General features: G+C 35.9%; 1 protein-coding gene across 1 annotated transcript; it reads right to left on the reverse strand.

Annotated features, from left to right (window-relative positions):
* Window positions 1-197: 197 nt before the first annotated feature.
* Window positions 198-22,081, reverse strand: LOC112050098 (oxysterol-binding protein 1). The gene is made up of 13 exons (XM_052883019.1): window positions 21,853-22,081; window positions 20,318-20,506; window positions 19,883-20,156; window positions 19,472-19,640; window positions 14,605-14,723; window positions 14,016-14,093; window positions 13,173-13,283; window positions 11,624-11,738; window positions 9,915-10,101; window positions 8,092-8,179; window positions 7,116-7,289; window positions 5,701-5,931; window positions 198-5,390 (listed from the first exon to the last, which is right to left on the reverse strand). Exons 1-13 carry the CDS (start codon window positions 21,996-21,998, stop codon window positions 4,938-4,940), a joined length of 2,334 nt encoding a protein of 777 aa, XP_052738979.1. The 5' UTR covers window positions 21,999-22,081; the 3' UTR covers window positions 198-4,937.
* Window positions 22,082-22,129: the final 48 nt, after the last annotated feature.

The following is a 22,129-nucleotide window of genomic DNA, read 5'->3' on the forward strand; positions in this document are numbered from 1 at the left end:
AAGAAGATGGGAAACTTTTTACAAAAGTTTTAAAAAGCTTTGTGCTCAACGTTTTTAATTAGGGTAAGCACTATACGTACAATAGGGAAATTCGTTCTATATTGTTTTTAATGAGTTAATATGGTAGGCAGTGCATTTTTGCACTTTTTCTATGAAGCAGCAGCTTGGTGCATTTTGAAATATAATGAAACACAATCTTAGTGAGATATTTTATTTTTATAATCAACATGATACAGAGATTATGGCTTTGTATTCAAATATTTTCTATTAATAATAAAATATTAACAAATTATCTTACATCCACTTGAAAATGTACAATTTGTAATAGATCTTACAAAATACTATAAACCGCGTCAAGTCCATATCAACAGTACAGTCAACAATGAGATTAGAATGTGCTTTGATATAAACTTGAGTTATTTTTAACACTTATGACAAACCATTGCTCTTACGATAAGGCATTACGGATAGCGTCAGGTCAGCAGCGAAAGCTTCGTCATGCTTTTAAAGTGAAAGCATCCAAGCTTCAAGTCAGCTTTCGCCTAAAAATTAAACTATCATCTCATAAATGTACGCAAGAGCAATTTTTATTATGTCTCGGAACTGTCACATAAATAAATATTAAATAATAAACACCGAACGAACGGTGATACTATACAGGACGGGGTGCCCAGTAATTAACATGTTATACTGGCAAGGGTAGTTTCAGAAAAAGCCTATATTTTGTCAAATCATGACCTCTGGTTAATTTGTCACCCTCTATTGTTTGTAGTTAATTAGTACTTTTTGACTTCAGTCCTTAAGCGCCTTAGAAACGATCAAACCTTAGTCAAAACCATGTCAACACAAAGTGTTTGTCAAATAATTTGACAATTTGCGACTTTGTTAAACATAGCTTGAAGAAAACGTCAAGTTTGGAAAGCAAAATTTGTCAAACAGGTTTGATAGTTTCCAATGTCCTTAAATAAACAAATGTTTTCAGAATAGAAGTTGTGATTTTTGTTGTTCAATTTGTCACAAGGATTTATTTGAATTTGACCACATTATGCCAAAAGCCTGTGACAAATTAAAACGTAAAAATCTTTTTTTTAACGTTTTTTGCATTGTATTTTTAAACCAGAGAGTTAATACGCGACACTTGGCAAAATTAGAAGAAAGAATATTTAGAAGACCTAAAATCGTCTATTTAAACAACTAAGAATCTTTGCAAGTCGTTCGTATATTTTATTATTAGGTATAACAGTAAAACTTGCAAATAAACTACTTCATTTGAATCAAAGTTGCATAATTAACCCCCTGATTATAATAATCGTCATTTATAGCTTTAAAAGCTTAATAGTTTATTTACCTATGTTAATTGATTACTATTTATTAATTATATAAATTAGGTATACTGTTTCTAAATAGCTTTCCGTGCCCACTATTTTAATTCCTTTAATATTATCTAAAATGGAAGCGTGAAAAGCGTGCTATTTTTTTTAAATGGAAATAGCACCCTCGTTATACTTTTTCTCACCGTCTAATATAAATTAACTTGAATGAATTTAATGATACTAAAGCTAATACTTCGCATAATTACAATTACAATAATTTTATATAATAAATTAAACTGTATAAAAAAAATCCATACTGTTTATGTTGGAATTGAAATTTCTATACAATGACCCTATTTTTCAAAAAAAATACAATATAGTATTTGTTGTCATATAAAAATGTAAATCAGTAGTAGGTATGCCGATAATTGAGTTTCGTTGTCACAATACACTAAAGACTCGCAAAGGGCGAGTTTACATTCCACAGTGCGATCTATACAATGGTAAATATACAAAAAAAAACATACATACAGTTGAATGTAGAACCTCCTCCTTTTTGGAAGTTGGTTAAAAATATGATAGAAAAGATAACTGCAAAGCAATACGTCGCCGAATTAATCGACACTTAGCTCTGGCAATAAATTGAAAAATTTACAAAAATTATATTTGGGAATTTGCTGTCCCCATTTATGTTTCTTTTTTAATCAGTGAGTTTGTTATTCTAATGGAATTGACCTATACACGTGTTCTAACGTATCGCCAAGAGAGTATGTTGTCTATGCTCTTTCGTCCCGGTCCAATAAAAATAACATATTTATGTCATTGCTCACTCTTTCGTTGCAATGGCACGAAAGCGAGCGGTATGTGTAATGACATATCTTGTAAAGAGAAAAATGTCATAGGCAACCACTAAAGTCTGACCGCTCAGAGATTGCGTTTTTGACAGGTTGTGATCGAATGGAGCAAACATTCAATTACAATCGCCTCTTTATTTAGTCTCATTACTACAAAGACAAACAGTTGGCATAACCTTGAAAAAGCGCAGTTCAACAATCACGACCTGTCAGAAACGCACGTCTCTGAGCGGCCGGACTTAAGCGGTGGCATTGACACTATCGTTCTCTCTTTCATCTCAGGCGTTCTATAAATAGTAACAAAACAAAATAAAATGTCTATCTAATCAAAACAAACACAAAAGTCGAAGAAGGTCTACTTACAATTTACAACTTGTAAATTTACTTTGTTACATATAACTCAAAATCAAACACCTATTTGATACATTATTGTAAGATTTACATAATCTTTAAAATTCAAATCACAAAAAAGTAAGTATTCATTACAATATGAAAATACTGTACATATATTACAACAGATTTGTAAACTATTCAATTGAGAGGGAAAGTTCACAAAATAAACATGTCTTACGTCTGACAAATACTAAAAAATGTGTTCTCTCATGTCAAGTTACTGCTACAAAATCATATTAATATATATGTAAAAGTTTGTATGTATGTTACTAGATCACACAAAAACAGGTGAACTGATTTAAATGAAATTTGGCACACATACTAATAGTATGAATTCTAGATTAATATATAGAATCACTAGCGGACTCCCGCTAAAAAATAGGGTAAGTCAAAATACACTTTCATAAAAAGATTCAACCCCATTCTTAAAATTCTTGTTTTGTTATATTTCTGAAAACATTCGGTTAAATTTTGATTGATTTTAATTTTTTAATTAATTTTTAAAAATTCTTGAATAAATTATATTTCATATCTATTTCATGATTTATGTACCTAAAATTTCATAGCTAAAGCTTTAATAATAAAGGATTCAACCCCTATTTCACATATGTTGTCATATTGGCGATAGTTCCTCTATTAATGCCAGATGATAGTTCCTCTTTTTGCCAGGCTAATCCCATCATGTTACATTAGTCTATCTAAACTGATGTTGAATAGACCTTACAAATGACAGTAGTTATAAAAAAAACTGAGTGACGGGAAATATGAAATGAACAAAATATACACTTGCACTATACAAATTGTACAGTATTAATAATATTTGTAACAGCTTGTGAGACTCAATATAATAAATTAAAACATTCAACATAGTTCTAAAGTTCCAACTTTAGGAATGTGTCCACATATCCGCATCACATTCAATAGATTTTTATTTTACGGTAGATTCATGAGATTTATATGATGTGTATCAGTCGCCACACTTGTACGACTTTTTATACGAATTCAATCAGTTTGATGTGATGTGGCTGATACTTACAATGCGGATATGTAGACGTCTACCATTTAGCAGCACAGCCAGTTGTACACAATTGTTTACAATATCAGCCTATCTATTATGTATGTCAGTATACAATTAAAAATATGGGCTACTACATAGTTTTTAACCATATTTTAATTTTTGCGATAATCTAACATTATTTTTACTACACTACCACCAGTACTAATGACATTTTACGTAAAGTAGCATTAGTGTAGTGACGCCATTTTTTTACAAAAACCGTTAAACAAAATAATTTTGTTGAAATAATCATTGTGGATGATCATTAAAACAGAAAAATCACAGCTACTTGATGTAACAAATGATGTTATCAAAGACATTTGGCTGAAATAACTATGTTAGATGATTGCAAAAATGAAATATGGATGAAAAACTATGTAGTGGTTTGAATTTTAAATCATACACTGAGATATAGGGCATAGGTTCTTAATATGTGCCATAATGCCACTTTTGTGCAAAAAAAACCCAACTTGAGAGAAAACCAAAAGACAACAAGATGTAACAACAGGAAGAAAATAGATTGAAATAATACAGTCTCTACAGCAGGCTCCCTCAGACTTGGAAAATATTATGAGTAGAAATTCAATTAAGTAGATGCAGATTGAACAGATTTTAGATCCACATTAAATTGTATAATAAAAAAAGTTGTTAATTTATTTTTTAAGCATTAAGAAATTATATTCTGATGAAGATACCTCTCAAAAGGGGCGTTGAACAAAATAAAGTTGAGAACCTATGGTGTAGAGAATAATACTATCAGAGAATTGTGTACAATACAAGTAAACACAATGGTCACATGTTTCAAGACTAGTTGCAGCAATAATTTTATCAGTTGCACATTTTTTTTTTTAACATTGAATATTTCAAATTTAACTTGTGCAACTAGGTTGTGATGAGTGATCGGTTTTAGTGTTGAATCCAAATTAAGCTATTAAGAGCCTGCAATGGCTCAGTTCTTATATACCAACTTTGCAAAGGGCAGTGCTTACACTATTATACAGTTGTACTGTTTCGCCTTAACACTTAGCGAGCGGAACTATTCCATTTATTCATTGCTCAATTAGTATTCTAAATACTAATTGAAATTTGAATTGGAGCGATAGACCAAGCTTAATGGTGTTCACACTCCATTGAAGCATCACTGAAGTTAAATATTTTTCATACATTTCACGTAATATCGCACGGGTCAGCACTAGCACTAGAAGATGTTGGGGCACAGTTTTCATACATTCCATGTTTTATCGCACGGGTGAGCACTAGCACACGTCAGGGCACATTTTGAATACATTCCACGTTATACCGCACGGGTCAGCACTAGCACTAGAAGATGTCGGGGCAGGCGGCCCAGTCCTGCGCGCGCTTGGCGTCCCAGTAGCGGTGGTTGTAGAGGTGGCGCAGGTGCGGCTGGCCCGGCGCCGCCTGCCGCGTGAACCACAGCGGCGCGGGCGGCGGGGGCGGCGCCAGCCCGCGCGCCGCCGCCTGCTCCGCCGCCGCCTCCAGCCCGCGCCGCGCTGCGCGCTGCTTCTCCTCCAGCCTCAGCTTCTCCGCGTTGGCCTCGTCCCACAGCCCCTCCTCCATGAGGCGCTGGTCGGGGCGCAGGCGCGAGTCGGTGGGCGCCACGCCGGACTCCGGCTCGTTGAGCTGCGCCGCCAGCAGCGTGAAGTTGTAGCACTTGTCGGCGTCGGGCGGCGCGGGCACGCGTTGCCAGGCGAGCGTGAACTTGCCCGTCTTGCACACGGTGTTGTCGGGCGAGGCGGAGGTGACTGGCGCAACCTACAATACAAATTCAAAATTCATTTGTCGAAGTAAAATTTGAGGAGTAAGTTGGTGAATGGTTGAAGTATAATTGAGCGAGCTGCCATCTACAGGAATAGTGTTGATGGGGGTTCTTATTATGGGAAGGTTAGTGGTTTTTTTTAACAATCCCTTTTTGGGCATTTCAAGAATTTGTCGCAATGCCTGCTCAAAGATGGCGCTTTATTTTTTCATCTTTTCAAGAAAGTTTCACTTCAATCGTGTGGTCTATACAGCAGCACACATATAAATATTTAATTTCACAAAACAATACAATGAATAGGCATACCTCGACGCGGCTGTCCCAGTGGCCCTGCAGCACGTAGCGCGGCACGCCCTGCGGGTCCTTCACCACGCCGGTGACCTTGCGCTGCGTGTCCTTGCTGAAGTAGCCGTAGGGCAGGTACTTGAGGTGCGCCACGTAGCCGGCGGCGGGGCCCGCCTCGCCCGCGATGTCCATGTCGCCGTGGTTGTCCACCCACAGCTTGCCCACGATTATGTTGTGCACCGTCGTCGTCACCTGAAGCAAGACACCAAGTCAAATTATCAATGTAAATTAAGCTCTTTTACACTTCATTTAAATTGAATTTCCCACGCTGTTTAGACATACGTCAAAGTATTATCTGTGATGTGTGATTTACTCTATTTATTATAAAATCCATCTATAGGAAAATTCTCGAGGTTTTTGTACAAGTAAGTGATAGCAATTTTATGACATATAATTGCAACTATGATTGTGAATATTTGAAGCAATAGCTTTTAATGTTGTTTCTCTTTACAGGTCCATAAATCATGAAATCAGCAATCATTTTTAATTTGTTTGTTGGTAAACAGTACACATCAAGTAGGGCTGAAGTATACACCCACCGCCAAATTCCCTATTCTATTAACATGTAAGCCTGGCCAGTGGGCTATTCATCATTAGCAACCCATATTTGGCTCACTGCTGAGCTCGAGTCTCCTCGATTAGGCCAGTAGTCCACAACGCTGGGCCAATGCAGATTGGCAGACTTCACACACACAGAGAATTGAGAAAATTCTCTGGTATGCAGGTTTCCTCACGATGTTTTTCCTTCACCGGATTTGAACCCACACCCTCCAGAATCTGAGGCAGAGGTCATATCCACTGGGCTATCACCGCTCTTCAAATGGAGATAATTGAATAATGTGCATGACAGAGACAAAATGGATTTATTTGAGTTTGGGCATACATCAAAATATTGAAAACTATCTATACTAAAGCCAAACGCAATGTGGAATGTTTATCAACAAACAAATTAAAAATAGAGGCAGAACATTAAAGTCATTTTATACGTAATTTAATTAAAATTATATATCATTTTTTATAAAATGTTATTTAAAAATATTATATACCTAATTGTTCTAAGCTTATAAGTCAAATTTATTCTCATTAATGTAATCAATATATTTTCTTATTATTAATGTTAAATTGTTTATAGGTATCTATCCACATTGAGTTTGGCTTTAGTCTTAAAGTTCGTTGATGACACTCCCATGATATGCGGGCGACGGGGGGAAAGATTGCGGTAGTGTGAAATCGTGCGTGTGGGGAAGTGAGGTGCATCAGTCGTAGGCCTTTCATTCATCGCTACACGCCCCCCGGCTCCCGCGGGCCATCGGGAGTGTTACGAACGAAGTTACCAAGCTCTAGTATAGTGTTTGGTGTTCGTCCTGTCACCGTACCTTCCTCCAAGTGTACTTGTTGCCCTCAGCGGGGAAGTATGCGAAGGCGCCGCCCAGCGGGATGACCTGCAGGTACTTGCCGCGGAACTTGGTGGTCATGGTGAACTCCTGCCAGCACTGCCAGCCCGCCACCCCCTCGCAGAACTGCGCCACCATCGGCGGGTGGTGCGACACCTACAATGCGAAAAAGTTTCACAAATCAAAATTTACTCTATTTCAAATAGGCTTAGATTACAAACACTTTTGATATGTAAAGTTAGACTTTTTGTACAGACTCTATCCTGCTTTCTGAACTTCACGAAAAGCTATCAATAAACTCAACAGCAACCATGTACTTGGTCATCCAAATAGGCTAACAGCTATGTCGTTTTATAACAGCTACATTTTGATCAATAGACAGGGAGACGAATCTTAGCATTCTATGGATTCACCGTGCGGGTCATCGCGTGGTAGAGAGAAAAACTCCAAGCAGAGTCCTGGACTTGTGACCAAAGGACGTAGGGTTAAGGAATAGGGAAATTTAATTGTATCAAATTTAATATAAACAATATTAATTTCGTGTAGTTCATGGAAAAAGGGTCCGAAATATATCAATATTAATTAATAAAAGTTAAGGATTTCTTATAAAACATAATTTAAAAATCATGTATTTTTACAAATTTTCCAATCGTCAAAAACTTTCCATTTTGCAACGTCACAATGCTACTTGATATGCTAGACGTCAAACTAATTGTTTAGTAATATTTTTGTCAAACGTTCCGTTTGTAAAGGATTTGTTAACGTGACGTCATCAGACTTTCACTTCCATGTTGCCTTTGGCCTACCAAGTTTTCTCCTGCCCCCACTAGGATGTCACTGGAAGGACTGCAACACCAGATGATCTGCGTAAGACTTGCCCTACCCAGCTCCTCTTTCTGAGCGTTATTTGTTCGAGAATCAGGTTTTTAGTTATAATAAAGTGTATAAAACACCTTACCTGTTCAGAGATGGCCCGCCAGCCGAGGTCCGTCATACGGTCGCACTCGTACGTCTCGCCCAGCAGCGGGTTGAACGGCTTCGTTGTCCTGAAACATCAGCATTAGCAGGCTATTTAAATGTCTCAACACTGGGCCACCAGGCTAATTAATCTTTAACGTATGCTAGTTGACATATACGAGAGTGAGATTCGGATAGTTCTTTTCATGAAAGAAGTCCCCCAGATACGGCGCTAATGTCTTAATGGTTATGGTAATTGTAATTTTCATTGTAATTTGGTTATGGTGGTTTTATTGTCATTTGTGTAACGCGCTGTCAATTTGAATTCAGAGGGGAGACGAATATCGCGTGCTAGAGAGAAAAACTCCGAGCAGAGTCCTGGACTTGTGACTATAGGATGTAGGGTTAAGGGTTAATTCCTTGACGATCGATCAACACTGACCTCCTCCGCTCGTGTTGTTCACCCTGCCTAGCCAAATTTGGTAACATACTATTAGAGCAGCTTTGGATACCCGTTCTAATATAGTACTTGCTGCACTTCTACATAGGCCAAGGTCTTTAAGCTAGTTATAGAGAGATTTTGCTGGTAATCCTCTCGCACCTACTTCTACGGTGTAAAGACTAACATAGCCATTTTTAGTCAGTTCATTTGTTAGGTCATAATATTTAGCCGCGGGAATTTCATAAAAATTACTCTAACAAATGTCATCCGGTGCCTACTGGTGGATATCATACAGTAGGCAGAGAAGGTTTCTCAATTGATTTGTTTACTTTAATGAGTTGATAATAAAGACTAAAATAGCGATAAGGCCAGCGGGACTTCCTCCTTGTAGGAGTGGGAATGGGGAACTTAGACCCTTTAATCTCTTCCAATGCACATTGGTAGGCTTAAGGCGATAGTGATTGACTTTGTAACAATCACTATCAGATGTTAAATAAGGACAGCGACGGCTTAACATGCTCTCTGAGACATGAAGGTGTAAAACCACCAACTGTCCAACTTTGGGCTGTGAATTTGTATTGAGAATATCTAGTAAAACAGTAGAGCTCAATATTTACTAACCAGATTCAAAATTCGAACCTAGGACCTCATGATACAAAGGCCCAAGTTGGTACAGTGGTTTGTCAAACAACTTGTGACGATATGAAAAAAAACTGCAATTGAAACTCCAACATTCTTCAATTTTGTGGTCTAATTCATGTTTGAAATAATGCAGGTTAATGGGACAAGTGAGTTCGTGACCCTGCTTATTGAGCAAGCTATTTACGTACATCAATCACTCTTTATATTATGTATGGAGACAATCACTGCACTGTTCACTGTGTTCTATTTTTTTTACTCTATTTTAAAACTAATATTACATTTCTTTTTTATATCGTTTTACCATATCCACAGACAGCAATACAGATATTGTTACTAATACCCAGAGGTGGTAAAGAAAGAATGAGGCAAATATACAGAAAATGTGGTGGTAAGAACAGAATATCCACTAAAAACCTAGCACAAGGACATAATCCAGATCCAGGATGGACGAGTACTCGTAGTCCTCCATTTTTTTTTTATTCTTTACAAGTTAGCCCTTGACTACAATCTCACCTGATGGTAAGTGATGATGCAGTCTAAGATGGAAGCGGGCTAACTTCTTAGGAGGACGATGAAAATCCACACCCCTTTCGGTTTCTACACGGCATCGTACCGGAACCCTAAATCGCTTGGCGGTACGTCTTTGTCGGTAGGGTGGTAACTAGCCACGGCCGAAGCCTCCCACCAGCCAGTGGAGCATGGACAGATCTCGGAGTGCATCACAGCAATGCTGCACGTACCTGCACGCTGTGGTGGCGTACGACGACACGGTGAAGGCGGCCACGTACGCCAGCTGTTGCGCGGGGTCGGTGAACTGCGCCGCCTGGTCCAGGATGGACGAGTACTCGTAGTCCTCCACCAGCCGCTGCAGCATGGACAGCGGCTCGCTGAAGTTTACCGGGATTGGGATTTTCGATAGTTCTTTGCCTGTGAAAAGATATATCAACATTAGCCCTCTTGCATCCACTGCTGGACCTCTTATAGTAACTACCAACGATTCTGCACTTTCAATTCATTAGTTCACATATTCAACCAACACAAGCATTGGATACAATGAATTATCACTACACGAACACCTTCTGAGCCAGTGTTCATAGTTTCTTCGAAATGCATGTCCTGCCTACCATATTATATCTATGCCATTCCTTGACCTTACTGACTGACACTTGGTACTGACATAGTAACACTAGCCAATGGCCATTATACATAACATGTATTCATTTCTGATTGGATCACATAAAGATACTGCGACAATAGCTCTCACTCAGACTGAATGACTCAGAACCTTCTTACCCCTAAGTCTATTTTTGAAGTCCATAAAACATCACAACACACACGTAATGTTTAGACTTTCGTTTTCAGGCATTGAGACAAAAGACGTGACATAATATGTAGCTGCCCAAGCACAATGTAATGCAACACAGTTCCATGTTGAATCTGAATAATTGAAATGTCCAATCGCAGACCGGCCATTCTTATGCTAACGTAAGAGTTAAATATCGAACAAAACTCTATTCAGCAGTTAACTCCTTCGTAAGTATAGATCTATCTCTAACTGGATTCGATTGTAGACATTTTTGGAGGAGGAGGATACAGAATTATTAGGGGTATCAGATACCCCCTAATTGATTTCTTTACAGTATTATCTTGTCTATCGTATATAAATATGCATGACGATTATTATTATTTCAAAAAGCAGCTTCTTGAACTTTTGACCTTTGCAACATGTTGATATAAGATAAACTACGAGTCACATTCATAGAGCAGTATCTATAAACTACAGTATAGGTGGAAAATTAAATTTATACAAAGAAAATAACATGTGCTTATTTGTTTAGACATAAGTTTTTAAGTAATGTTAAAGGGAATGTTTTTACATCCCTAATTACTAGATTTTATTGCTAAAGTCAATTCCTCTATAGCTCTTGGGTAAAGAGGCTGGACTCTTCACTGAGAGGTTTTGGTTCGATCCCAACATGCTGGACTATTGTCATACCCACTCCTAACATAGTCTTATCATACTACTTGAAGATGAACAGGAATATTGGTCATAGTCATCATCATCATCATTATCAACCCATATTCGGCTCACTGCTGAGAGCTAGAGTCTACTCACAGATTGAGAGGGGTTAGGCCAATAGTCCACCACGCTGGCCCAATGTGGATTGGCAGACTTCACACACGCAGAGAATTAAGAAAATTCTCTGGTATACAGGTTTCCTCACGATGTTTTTCCTTCACCGTTTGAGACACGTGATATTTAATTTCTTAAAATACACACAACTGAAAAGTTGGAGGTGCATGCCACGGTCCGGATTCGACTCACACCCTCCAGAATCGGAGGCTGAAGTATCCACTGTGCTATCACGGCTCATATTGGTATATATGGTATTAATATTGGTTATAGTCAAAAGAAACCTGTGGAGAAAGGATTTGCACAGATACTAACCGATGCAGTTTTTCATGATGGACCACAGTGAGAGCGGGTAGTTGGGCTTGTCGGGCACGCGCGTCCGCCGCGGGTGCCCGTCCACTGTACTCGACGTGGCCTCCGACACGTGGGGCTACAACCGCAAAAACGAAAGTTTCTGACCATTTATTCAATATTATCTTTCAGTGCGCCTTCATTTGAGATCCCACTCGAGTATGCACTTATTCTTTTATTTCTTATTGGTTCTTCCCCACTTTCAACTCCCAGAACTTTTGAAAAACTGGATACTACGCGGACGAAGTCGCGGGCGTCCGCTAGATACTTCTAAGTGTAAAATGTTATTACTTTTAAGTCAAAGAATACGTTTTTTGCGGCATAAACTACTTAAATCTTTTTTAAGTTAACTTTGAAGTTTGATTTTAATTTTAACCTTTTTTTTTTTCAAATAAATAAATATACTTAAACAATACACATCACTAACTAGCCCCAAAGTAAGCTGTAATGTAAAGTTGAACATGTGCTTTTAATTTCAACTCGACAGACAGACAACCAAGTGATCCTAAACGGGTACCGTTTTTTTTCTTTTGAGGTACGGAATACTCTATATAAATGAAATAAGAAATTTAATTTGGAAATTAGCAGTGGCATCCAATTTCTCTCATAAATATGTATAAAACTTAGTTTCATAGATGGATCAATTTTCATAAAGAAATGACGACAATCGTTTACCTGTCTGAACCTTCACTTTACAACGACCTATTCCATTCGCAATTTTGGCAATAATTGCAGTTAAGTTAGTGTAAGTTTGAATGTGCAGATTTGATTTCATTTTCCGCAGTCAGATCCTCGAATAAAGAAATATTTTGCCGCGAAGTAGCGCAAGTAGTGAAAACGCGAATAAAGGTAAAGCTTCTTGTATAGAAGAGAAATAGTCAAATGTCAACTAATGGAGTTGTCCCATCTTTTTCGTGCCAAACCAATGAAAGAGATAGCTGTATTTCGGATTTCGCCGCTATTGGTCTAAATTTGTCTATTTCTCGTAAAAAGAAATTTTCTATGGTCGCATGTTAGGCCTTCTTGTGTCAAAAATATTATTAACATCATCAAAACAAACAACAAATGAAGTAGATACATTTACTAATTGTGTTATTTGTTTTCTAATGGAATGACGCATACACTTGGGGAACTGTAGCTTCAAACCACATTAGCGTTATTATCACCAATGCTTCCTCGTTTGGACTATGGAAGTTTATCGTAAAATTGGTATAATATGAGTTAAATCAAAAATCAATACAATAATTCATCGTTGTTCACCTGTTACCTACACTAAAATAGTTTACAATTTGGAAATTGGTGGCTACTTTTTTACAGTTGTCAACAAAAATAGTAAAGATTTGTTTATTTGTATAAAAACTACTGATTCGAAAAATTCTTACATCAATAAACAGCTATATTATCAGGGAGTAACACAGTTTATATATATATTTTGTCTTCGTATTCCCACGGGAATGAGAACTACGCGGGTGGAACCGCAAGAATCTGCTAGTGTTATTATAATTTCACTCACCCATATTACAATTTCCTGTTTCTCTTTGTTGTCGGTTAGTTTGCTGGCCGTGGCCGCATCCGCGCCGCCCATCGCACTCTCTGCTCTCTCCTTATCTTCCACAAATATCACCTACCACAAACAATTTCATTATAGTTATTGTCTATTAATAATAAACGTGATTTTAAAAAAATAAAGAGGTGAACCGCCAAATCCAACTCGGCTGGGCAGCATTCGGGAAACTCTGCGATATCTTTTCGTCTGAAATTTCTCAGTGCCTTAAGACAAAAGTCTTCGAACAGTGCGTGTTACCAGTGATGACATATGGTTTCGAGACTTGGTCGCTAACTATGGGCCTCATAAGGCTCAGTTACACAGCGGGCGATGGAGCTAAGCTCGGAGTATCTCTGCGTGATCGAATCAGAAATGAGGAGATCCGCAGAAGAACCAAAGTCACCGACATAGCTCAACGAGTCGCGAATCTGAAGTGGCAGTGGGCGGATGGTGGCATAGTTCGAACAGCCGATGGACGTTGGGGTCCAAAGGTGCTGGAATAGGGACCCCGCACTACAAAGCGCAGTGTTGGTAGACCCCCCCACCAGGTGGACTGACGATATCAAGCGAATCGCAGGGATTTGCTGGAAGCTGGCGGCTCAGTATCGTGATGTTTGGAAGTCCCTATAAAAGGGCTATGTCCTGCAGTGGACGTCCATCGGCTGATATGATGATGATAAAAAAAAACCGTTTTCATGTAACACACTTAATTTTATAGATTCAGTAGTTTTCGACATACAAAATGTTTAAATAATTTATAATGATGAAGTCATTATAAATTTTACTACAACTAAATAAAAAGACGCAAACCTGTTGAGTTTCCGTCAAAGTTTCACCTTCAGACTCATCAGAACTTTCCCCACTTTTTACTTTGTTTTTTCTATTTACCTGCAAATCATAGAATTCATTATAAATGTATGTGTCGTGTTGAAAGGTAGGTTTTCTATCATTAAAATAAAACACTCACATACCAAATATAAAATGACTGAACAAAAACACTGTTGAAATATAATAATGACGTCTCTCATAATTTGGTTACTTAATCAAACCATTGTGCACTCATTGCAACTAATACAAGGTTACCATCAGCTGACAAACTAAACTGAATATAAATTAGTTAATGTTACAAAATAACAGGTATATTATATGTAACAGTTCTTTCTTTAGGAAAAATACTTCCACTTTTTAGCCAACTTCAAAAAGGAGGAAGTTGTCAAGATCAACTTGAGAACATCCTCCATTTTGAAGTATGCTTTTTTTTCTCTTTAAGAGATGCTTGTGTTAAGAGTAATTACAATTAAATAAATACAAGAAAAATATATTGGAATTGAACAGTCAATCTCTTTTTCTCCTAAACTTCTGAGTCTAATGATTCAAACTTAAGACATGACAAACTTACAGGCACTTTAATTACAAACGAAGTCTTGTCCTCCATAGCAGAGGAGACTCCTTCTTCCATAGCGTCAAAGAACTCATTTTCCTCATCGGTTTCGTTACCTTGTCCCGAACCGTTTCCTCCTGAGTACAAAGAAAATAATTACTTACAAAAAACTATAATATAGTAGGGACAAAATTGTGTATCAGATTTTCGAGTTAAATAACTCTCTTTAAGTTAAGTTAAATGTTTATGTGTACTCTAAGATCTTCCTGTTTTTGCTAGACTCTTTGTCTACTAAATAGATTTTCATATAGTTTTTACAGATTGTTTCTATAATAATAATATAAATTCTTTGTTAGTTTGTTTACCAGACAAAGGGAAAAGAGTATTCATGTATATCCTGTGATTATCTAGACCTCTGGAACCTGCTAATTTTTCTACGAAATCTCCACAAAAATATTTTTTGGTAATAAAATACAATTATATATCTACTCGTATGATGTATAGATTTATCAAATAACAACTTTTCATTTTATTTCAACATTGGTAATCTTTGACAAAGACAAGTTATTTTATGATAGAAATGTTATAGTGTACACAGCTGTGTACATTGGATATATTTAAGACATACTCATATACTAAGAATGTGGAGCAAACCTATATTCAATTATTATTTGATCTCTACTAAACAGAGGCTAAGTGTTTTGTGTATATTAATATCACAATATATATAAATATATAAAAAACAATATATGTATTGTAACCTAACTTTTTTTATATAAAAATAGAAACCAACTTCATAGACATATGTCAGTTATTTTGATTTTAACACAAAATTACTAAACCGATTTTTATGGAATGAAATGGGACTAATTTGAAAGTACTCTTACAAACAAAAAAAGATGGTAACAAACGTAAAATAAATTACATACACAAATGGATCTATCAACACACTTGTATAAGATTGTGATAAAATTTGACATGGAGGTAGTTATTATGATGTAGGCAGATGCCAGAAGGGTTTTTTCAAAATTCACCCTATAAGGGGATATGATATATAATAGAATAATGAATAAAGATGCTTGGAGGCCATTGGATTTGCTTTCATGTTCACAGATTAAAGTAAAAGAAATTGTAATGATTTGACCAATTGTAAATTATGACAAAGAATGGTTTTTTATCCCAGACACAAAAAGATGAGTGTTATAAATTTGATGTGTCTGTATGTGTGTGTGTCTGCCTGCCTATGGCATCATAGCTCCTGAATGTATGAGAGGATTTCAATTTGATTTTTTTGTATTCAAGGTGACTTATGTGAAGCATTTCTGGCAGTCTTTATTTTATCTTTTATCATTACTTTTATTCTAATGATTTCAGGACTTTCTGGGGGTTTGAAAACTTTTAAATTAATATTTATATTAATAAGAGCAAATATTAAGTTTATCGATGGCTCTTCTCAGCAGAACCTGCCTACCGAACCGGCGGTAGTGACTTTAAAAATAATCAAACTTGATGTTTCTAAAGTGCTTGTAAACTGCTTACTTACTAAATTCACTTGAATAAATGATTTTTATTTTTTTTTTGGAATAGAAATGTCAAATTCACACAGTCCGCTGGTTTACTTAAAGATATACTAATATCTGATACAAACATTCACACACAGGAAATGACTGGCTCTTGGTTTAATTTTATCAAGTGCATAATATGTTGCATCAACGAAACCAGTCTGTTCTTTCCTTTGTTCACATGCTCTGACTACATGATTAGGTATCTTTTCTATCAATCGTTTATGTGATTAATACAACAACACTAATAGAAATCAACATGTTTACATTATTCTTGACATACCACAATATAAATTAAAAACAAATACTACAAATTGTTGTAAAATATAACAACAGACAAATGAGTTGATTATCTAATGGTGCTATTGTGATTTATTAATATTGATTTTATTGGAAACTAAATAAACAACTATATTAGTGTTGTAGATCATTAGAGAATGACCTAAAATTTAATATATTCATTTATTAGCATTTTGTTTGTAAGTTATGAATCATCTTATATGAGTTTTTTCAACAAAATATAAATACACTAGCGGACGCCCGCGACTTCGTACGCGTGAAACTCGATGTCAACTTTCAACTGTCCCTTTTTTAAATTTCAACCTAACAATAACAAACACATCAAAAAAAAAATAGTGAAATCAGACCAGCCATTCACACGTAATGGTATGACCAAAGGATATATGTAAATTTATGTAAATGACGAAATTTAACTATACAGTTTTTGACACAGTCAAGACAGAATAAGTAGTGATATATCCTAAGTAATATTAGATATGTGGGTTTCTTCGCTGTTTTTCATACACAGCTCAAGCTAATATCTTGAAATATTACATACACATTGTCAGGGTACAGACAAAAACATAAGGTGCTTTTCATCCTATTCTTAACTTATAACCAATTACATTAAGGCTGGTTTTAGAGTCATGCTGACCGGATGCTGACAATCGGCACTGAACGCTCAGCGCATAGCGCACCATCCACCGTATTCTCATTCCCCTCTAACTAATCGAGGAAGTCTTCTAAGCGTGACTCTAAAACCAGCCTAAATGTGACACCAATCCCACCTAACTTGCAATTGTGAACCGTGTTGCAACTTCAGAGCAGACTAGAAGTTAGGTGTCGAGTATACAATATCTAAAAATTAAATAAAGCAATTTTTATGGTTTCTAACAAATTGAAACATAAGTTACATAAAAACGCTTAAATGAATAAAAGCAGTGGTACATCACTTTGCAGAGTCGGTGCTGGGTAAAGCATTGCATACAGGTAGTTTACACACCATTGGAACAAACTGGACATTTCCTCTCAAGTGAGGCGAAATATTTTCCCTCCTACAATACACAACTTTTGTCATTTTTGTTAGTTTCTTAAAAAAAAAAAGAAAATATTCATCAATGAAAACCATTTAACCTTTTCACTCTTAATTTGAACTTGGTTTACATTTTTATAGTTGTATATTCATTAACTGTATAATTTTGAACAGTTTTGTAAATAAAATAAGGTTTTGCACATTTCCTGAAAAATAAGCAAGCATGATGTAAAACTAATATTATAAAGATTTGATTTTTTGTCTGTTTGTTACAATTTAACTCAAAACTATTCAACCAATTTTAAAAATTCTTTTACTATTGAAGCTACACTTTCTCCAAATAACATAGGCTATATTTTATCCTTGTAATCCCATGGGATCAAGAACTATAGGGTACAACGCAGCATGCATAGTTAATATACAAAAGCATTAGTACTAACTTAGTGGATAGAGAGAAACATTTTGATAAACATCTCTTTAAAAAAAACAAAGACAGAAGAAGTGGATGGAGAAAACACGCACCAAGTAAAATTATTCCTGTTGCCCTAATGTAACTCTGAGACTTGTGTAAAAGTGATGTGTAGGATTTGAATATGTCCAAATCCACTAACACCAATAAACTTTCTGGTTTTGTACTACACTTGCCGCCCATACTGAATACTATAACGAAGAATTATTGTCATGAGCATCGCTAATTAATCTATCAACATTAATTTTATGAAAACCACTGGATCCGCAAGGCCAAGATCACGAAATACACGTATGTCACTGATGAGAAGACACAGTACTGCTACTGTTACTAACATACCAGGCGAACGATAATTAGGTAAATAAATATAGAATCAAGTTCCCCATTGTACCAATTAGAGAAATTTTATTGTAATCGTACACAACCTTCAACCTTGAATCTACCAAAATTGTAAAAAGAACGACAACCGAAACTAAATATAAACAATTGCGATTTACGTACCGGAACCAATTATTTGTTAAAACATTTTCTAATTCCACTATTAATTTTAAATGCACTCAAAAACAATCCAGATTTATTAATTTACAAATCGCCCAATAAAAATATCCGTCACCTCACGAGTCATGCGTCAACTTTCTTTTTTTTTATGTTTGATGTCACGAAGTCACTATGGATTCTAGTGTTTTCGAGTCTGTGTCAGTCGGTTAAACAGTCACAGAGTATGTAAAAGGAAAATTCAACCAGAGAGTACCACAAAAATCTCATTTTTAACCGACTTCCAAAAAGGAGGTTCTACGTTCGGTTGTATGTATGTTTTTTGCAACTAAAAAAGAAAACAAGGGTGAGTTTGTGATTTTAAAATGACTGTTTTTCAAGCTCTTTGTATTTGTTTTAGTTGATTTTTGTCCACATGTTTGTTCATTCTAATCTTTGGAATGGCTGGACCGATTTTAATGGAACTTTCACTGGACGATAGAGGCAGCTAATGAGCAAAATAAAGGGCGACTTTTTATCCCGGAAAAATGCATGTGAAAAACTGAATTTTAAAATTCACAAATTAATTTTAAAATTTTTCATAAATAAATGGCGACGGTTTTAAACAAAGTAAAATATCATCAGCGCGATTTCAATTTCAAACATTTCATTTTTAAACCCATTTGTTTTATTTATTTTAGAATACATAGTAGTTAAATAATAAAATTCAATTGCTTTTTTGTTATTTCTCTAACTCTAAAACTTATTCTAAAATGTTTTTAATGTAACAGTTTATTAACTGTTATTGTAAAACTATAAAAATAAAAGATGCGTTAATAGCTCTTTTAATGAATTTCTGTAGGTCTAGCTTGTCTAAAAAAAATATCTAGTGTAGAGAAATGGACATAATGTCCTCCAATGGCGGCAGAGTTGTACCAGTTCCAACTCAATGAAAGAGATAGTGGTATATCCAGTAGTGCCACTATTAGTTGAGATTAGTCAATTTCTAGGCCTACTGGAAATGAGAGCTCTAGAGAACAATAAACTTACATTATCTGCACTGCTTACCTGTGTGAGGAGTACTTCTAGCAGTTACTGTCTTCTCCAGGTTGTCGTGTTGCCGTGCCAGTTGTTCAACTACCTCTTGTAGTCTCATCTTCTGTTCACGTTCATGCTGCAATGCCCGGCTCATACGGGCACTGGATGCTGCTGCTGCACTCATGAACTCTGAACATGCCTACATAACAAATATAAATTCATAGGAATTCAAATATTTTTGTGGCCGGTCATAGGTTAGTAATCTTCAAACACCTTTACATTCCAGTGAAAAGTAGTTGTTCAGTCAGAGTAGATTTGCAAATAGCAACTAATTAGAAATAATTGCAGGATTTAAATGAATATGAAAATTAAATTTCCACACCTAATATTTATCATAATGTCATTTGATAAAAACAGACAATCTTTAGTAGTACAACTTACATTCATCATTGCATTACAGGATATCCTAAATAAAGTGGCCCGCTCAGAGACTTGCTTTGTAGTGTCAGTGGGAGGTATCTCCAAGTCCACAAGAGAGCGCTGCAGAGCTGCCCCATGTCTTGCGACCAGTTCAGAACATGTGCGCAAGTCATGAAATCTAGCTCCCATTTCTCGGGCTATTCCACCTGCATCTTCATTATCACAGTCAGTTCCACCCATAACTGCTGGCCCCGTTGACATTTGATCTTCATCATCATCTGATTCCTGCGCCCGACTGTACAACATACAATTGACACCATAATAATTTCAGTAAAGTTATATTATTATTTGTAGGTCTTTAAAATTTTATAAAATTTGATATTTTTACTACAATTGTTTTTCAAATTTAATATTTAATGTAATGAAGGTTGACTTATGTTTTTTTAAATGGCTTACATGGCCTTTGCCTTCGCTAGTTCAAGTGCTGTGACCCAGCTTTGACGCTCTACTTCATCATGGGCTCGGATGTGGAAAGTCTGTGTGCCTCCATTGCTGATAACAAATGTGCATGAGTCTGCAGTGTGAATCAATGCACCAAGCAAAGATATAGTGCCACGGCATGTATGTGACATCTCAGCCTGGTTTCTGAAACAACAACATCTGGTGATTTACTGGTAGAAATTATAATAATATCTAGTACCATTTAAATAAGCTATACATGTTAAGTATAATTAGAGATCAATTTCAATACAAAGGAAATCATAATAAGTTAATTTAAAAAGTCAAAAAGAATAAAAAAAATTACTGTGTGAATTTAACATGAATGAACTTTAATTAAATGACTGTGTAAGTCAGGTTTTTAATAGAAGTAATGGAAAATCCCAGGAATAATATAGAACCAAAACTGCTAAATGTACTACTATATTGAATGCTGCTGTAGCAGGATTTTACCACATTTGAATGGACAAGGAGTACAACATGAGCAATGAATGTGGGTATTAAAATGGGTCTTATGGAGCCCTTTCAACCTAACCACACTGCCACAAGTCTTAGGATATTTTCTGAGTTTTTCTCTTTGCCAGTGGACCCAACACACACACTGAATCCTTAGATTGCTATGTATTGGAGACAAATCTAATTACATTTAATATGGTGAAATTCATCCAAAACATGGCTGGCTAAGTAGAGCAAAAGTACAAAAAATACATACAATCAACACAACCCTTTGGCCCAAAGTAAAAGGCAATGGGCAAGAAATATGTGTAATGTATATTATATTAAATAAATATATTTGACCATTACACACATGGCATTACAGCTGTGGATACAGAAAGCAGGCATTCTACATTGTTTGTCTGTCAGCCATGGCTGTTTATTAGTCTCAGCCATTCATCCCATTTACAAAGATATTAGAGTTTTCTAAAAATAACTCACTATGTCTCTCTTTGCCCTTCAACAAATAATTGTTGGATGGCAAGGAAATGCAAGTTATCTAATATGACTAGTTAAAAAGGGACCATTGTAGTATAATTTGTATTATTCCATTCCTAATGTTGTCCAGAATCCCTGCAGTAGCATAAACTCATTGTCAGACAACACAGGAGATATTGAAATACAAAAAAAAACATATGCATTCTCATTGTTGAATAGGACAGTAAAGGAAAATTATCAAAGAGCGATACGAAGGTGGGCAGCTCTGAACGAAAGGGCATGTACAGTTAACTTGCTGACTTCATCACACTACCGAAAATTATGGTAAATTAAATACCAACGTGTTTAGTATGTCGAGGCGGCATATCTCAGGCGTGAACAAAACATTAACTGATTAAATTAAAGATAAAATCCACAGTAAAAATTATGATTACTTGGACAACAATACATTATTATATATATTTTTTAAAACTAAATATGGACATATACTTATTGGAAATAATCGATAATATCAACAAATATGCCTTTAATTATAATTTTAATATGAAAAAATAATTTACCTGTAATATGATAATAAACCATTTGACAACACGAACCATCTTCGCTGATATCCTTTAAGATAATTCGTCCACTTAAAGAGCCATCCCTTTTTTTCAGGATCACCGGGAACAGGTTGACCCTTGGGCGGCACAATTGCGTCGGACATTTTTAGATAAAATTTAGTTTACGAAGATGGAAAAAAACATAGCACTAGCACACCGACAAGGCCACGTTCATATTCAAACTTCATTCATTATCATTATTTATATAATTTAGTCTGTGGCATAGAGGAGTATA

The sequence above is a fragment of the Bicyclus anynana genome, chromosome 8 (assembly GCF_947172395.1).
Source record: "Bicyclus anynana chromosome 8, ilBicAnyn1.1, whole genome shotgun sequence".
Classification (NCBI taxonomy): Eukaryota; Metazoa; Arthropoda; class Insecta; order Lepidoptera; family Nymphalidae; genus Bicyclus; species Bicyclus anynana.

Coding starts and splice junctions, on each gene's coding strand:
- LOC112050098 (XM_052883019.1), bottom strand. CDS start 21,998: ATGTCCGACGCAATTGTGCCGCCCAAGGGTCAACCTGTTCCCGGTGAT. Junction 13,284..14,015: donor CTTTGACGGAAACTCAACAG/GTTTGCGTCTTT, acceptor TGTTTGTGGTAG/GTGATATTTGTGGAAGATAA. Junction 10,102..11,623: donor CATCATGAAAAACTGCATCG/GTTAGTATCTGT, acceptor ATCTTTTCACAG/GCAAAGAACTATCGAAAATC.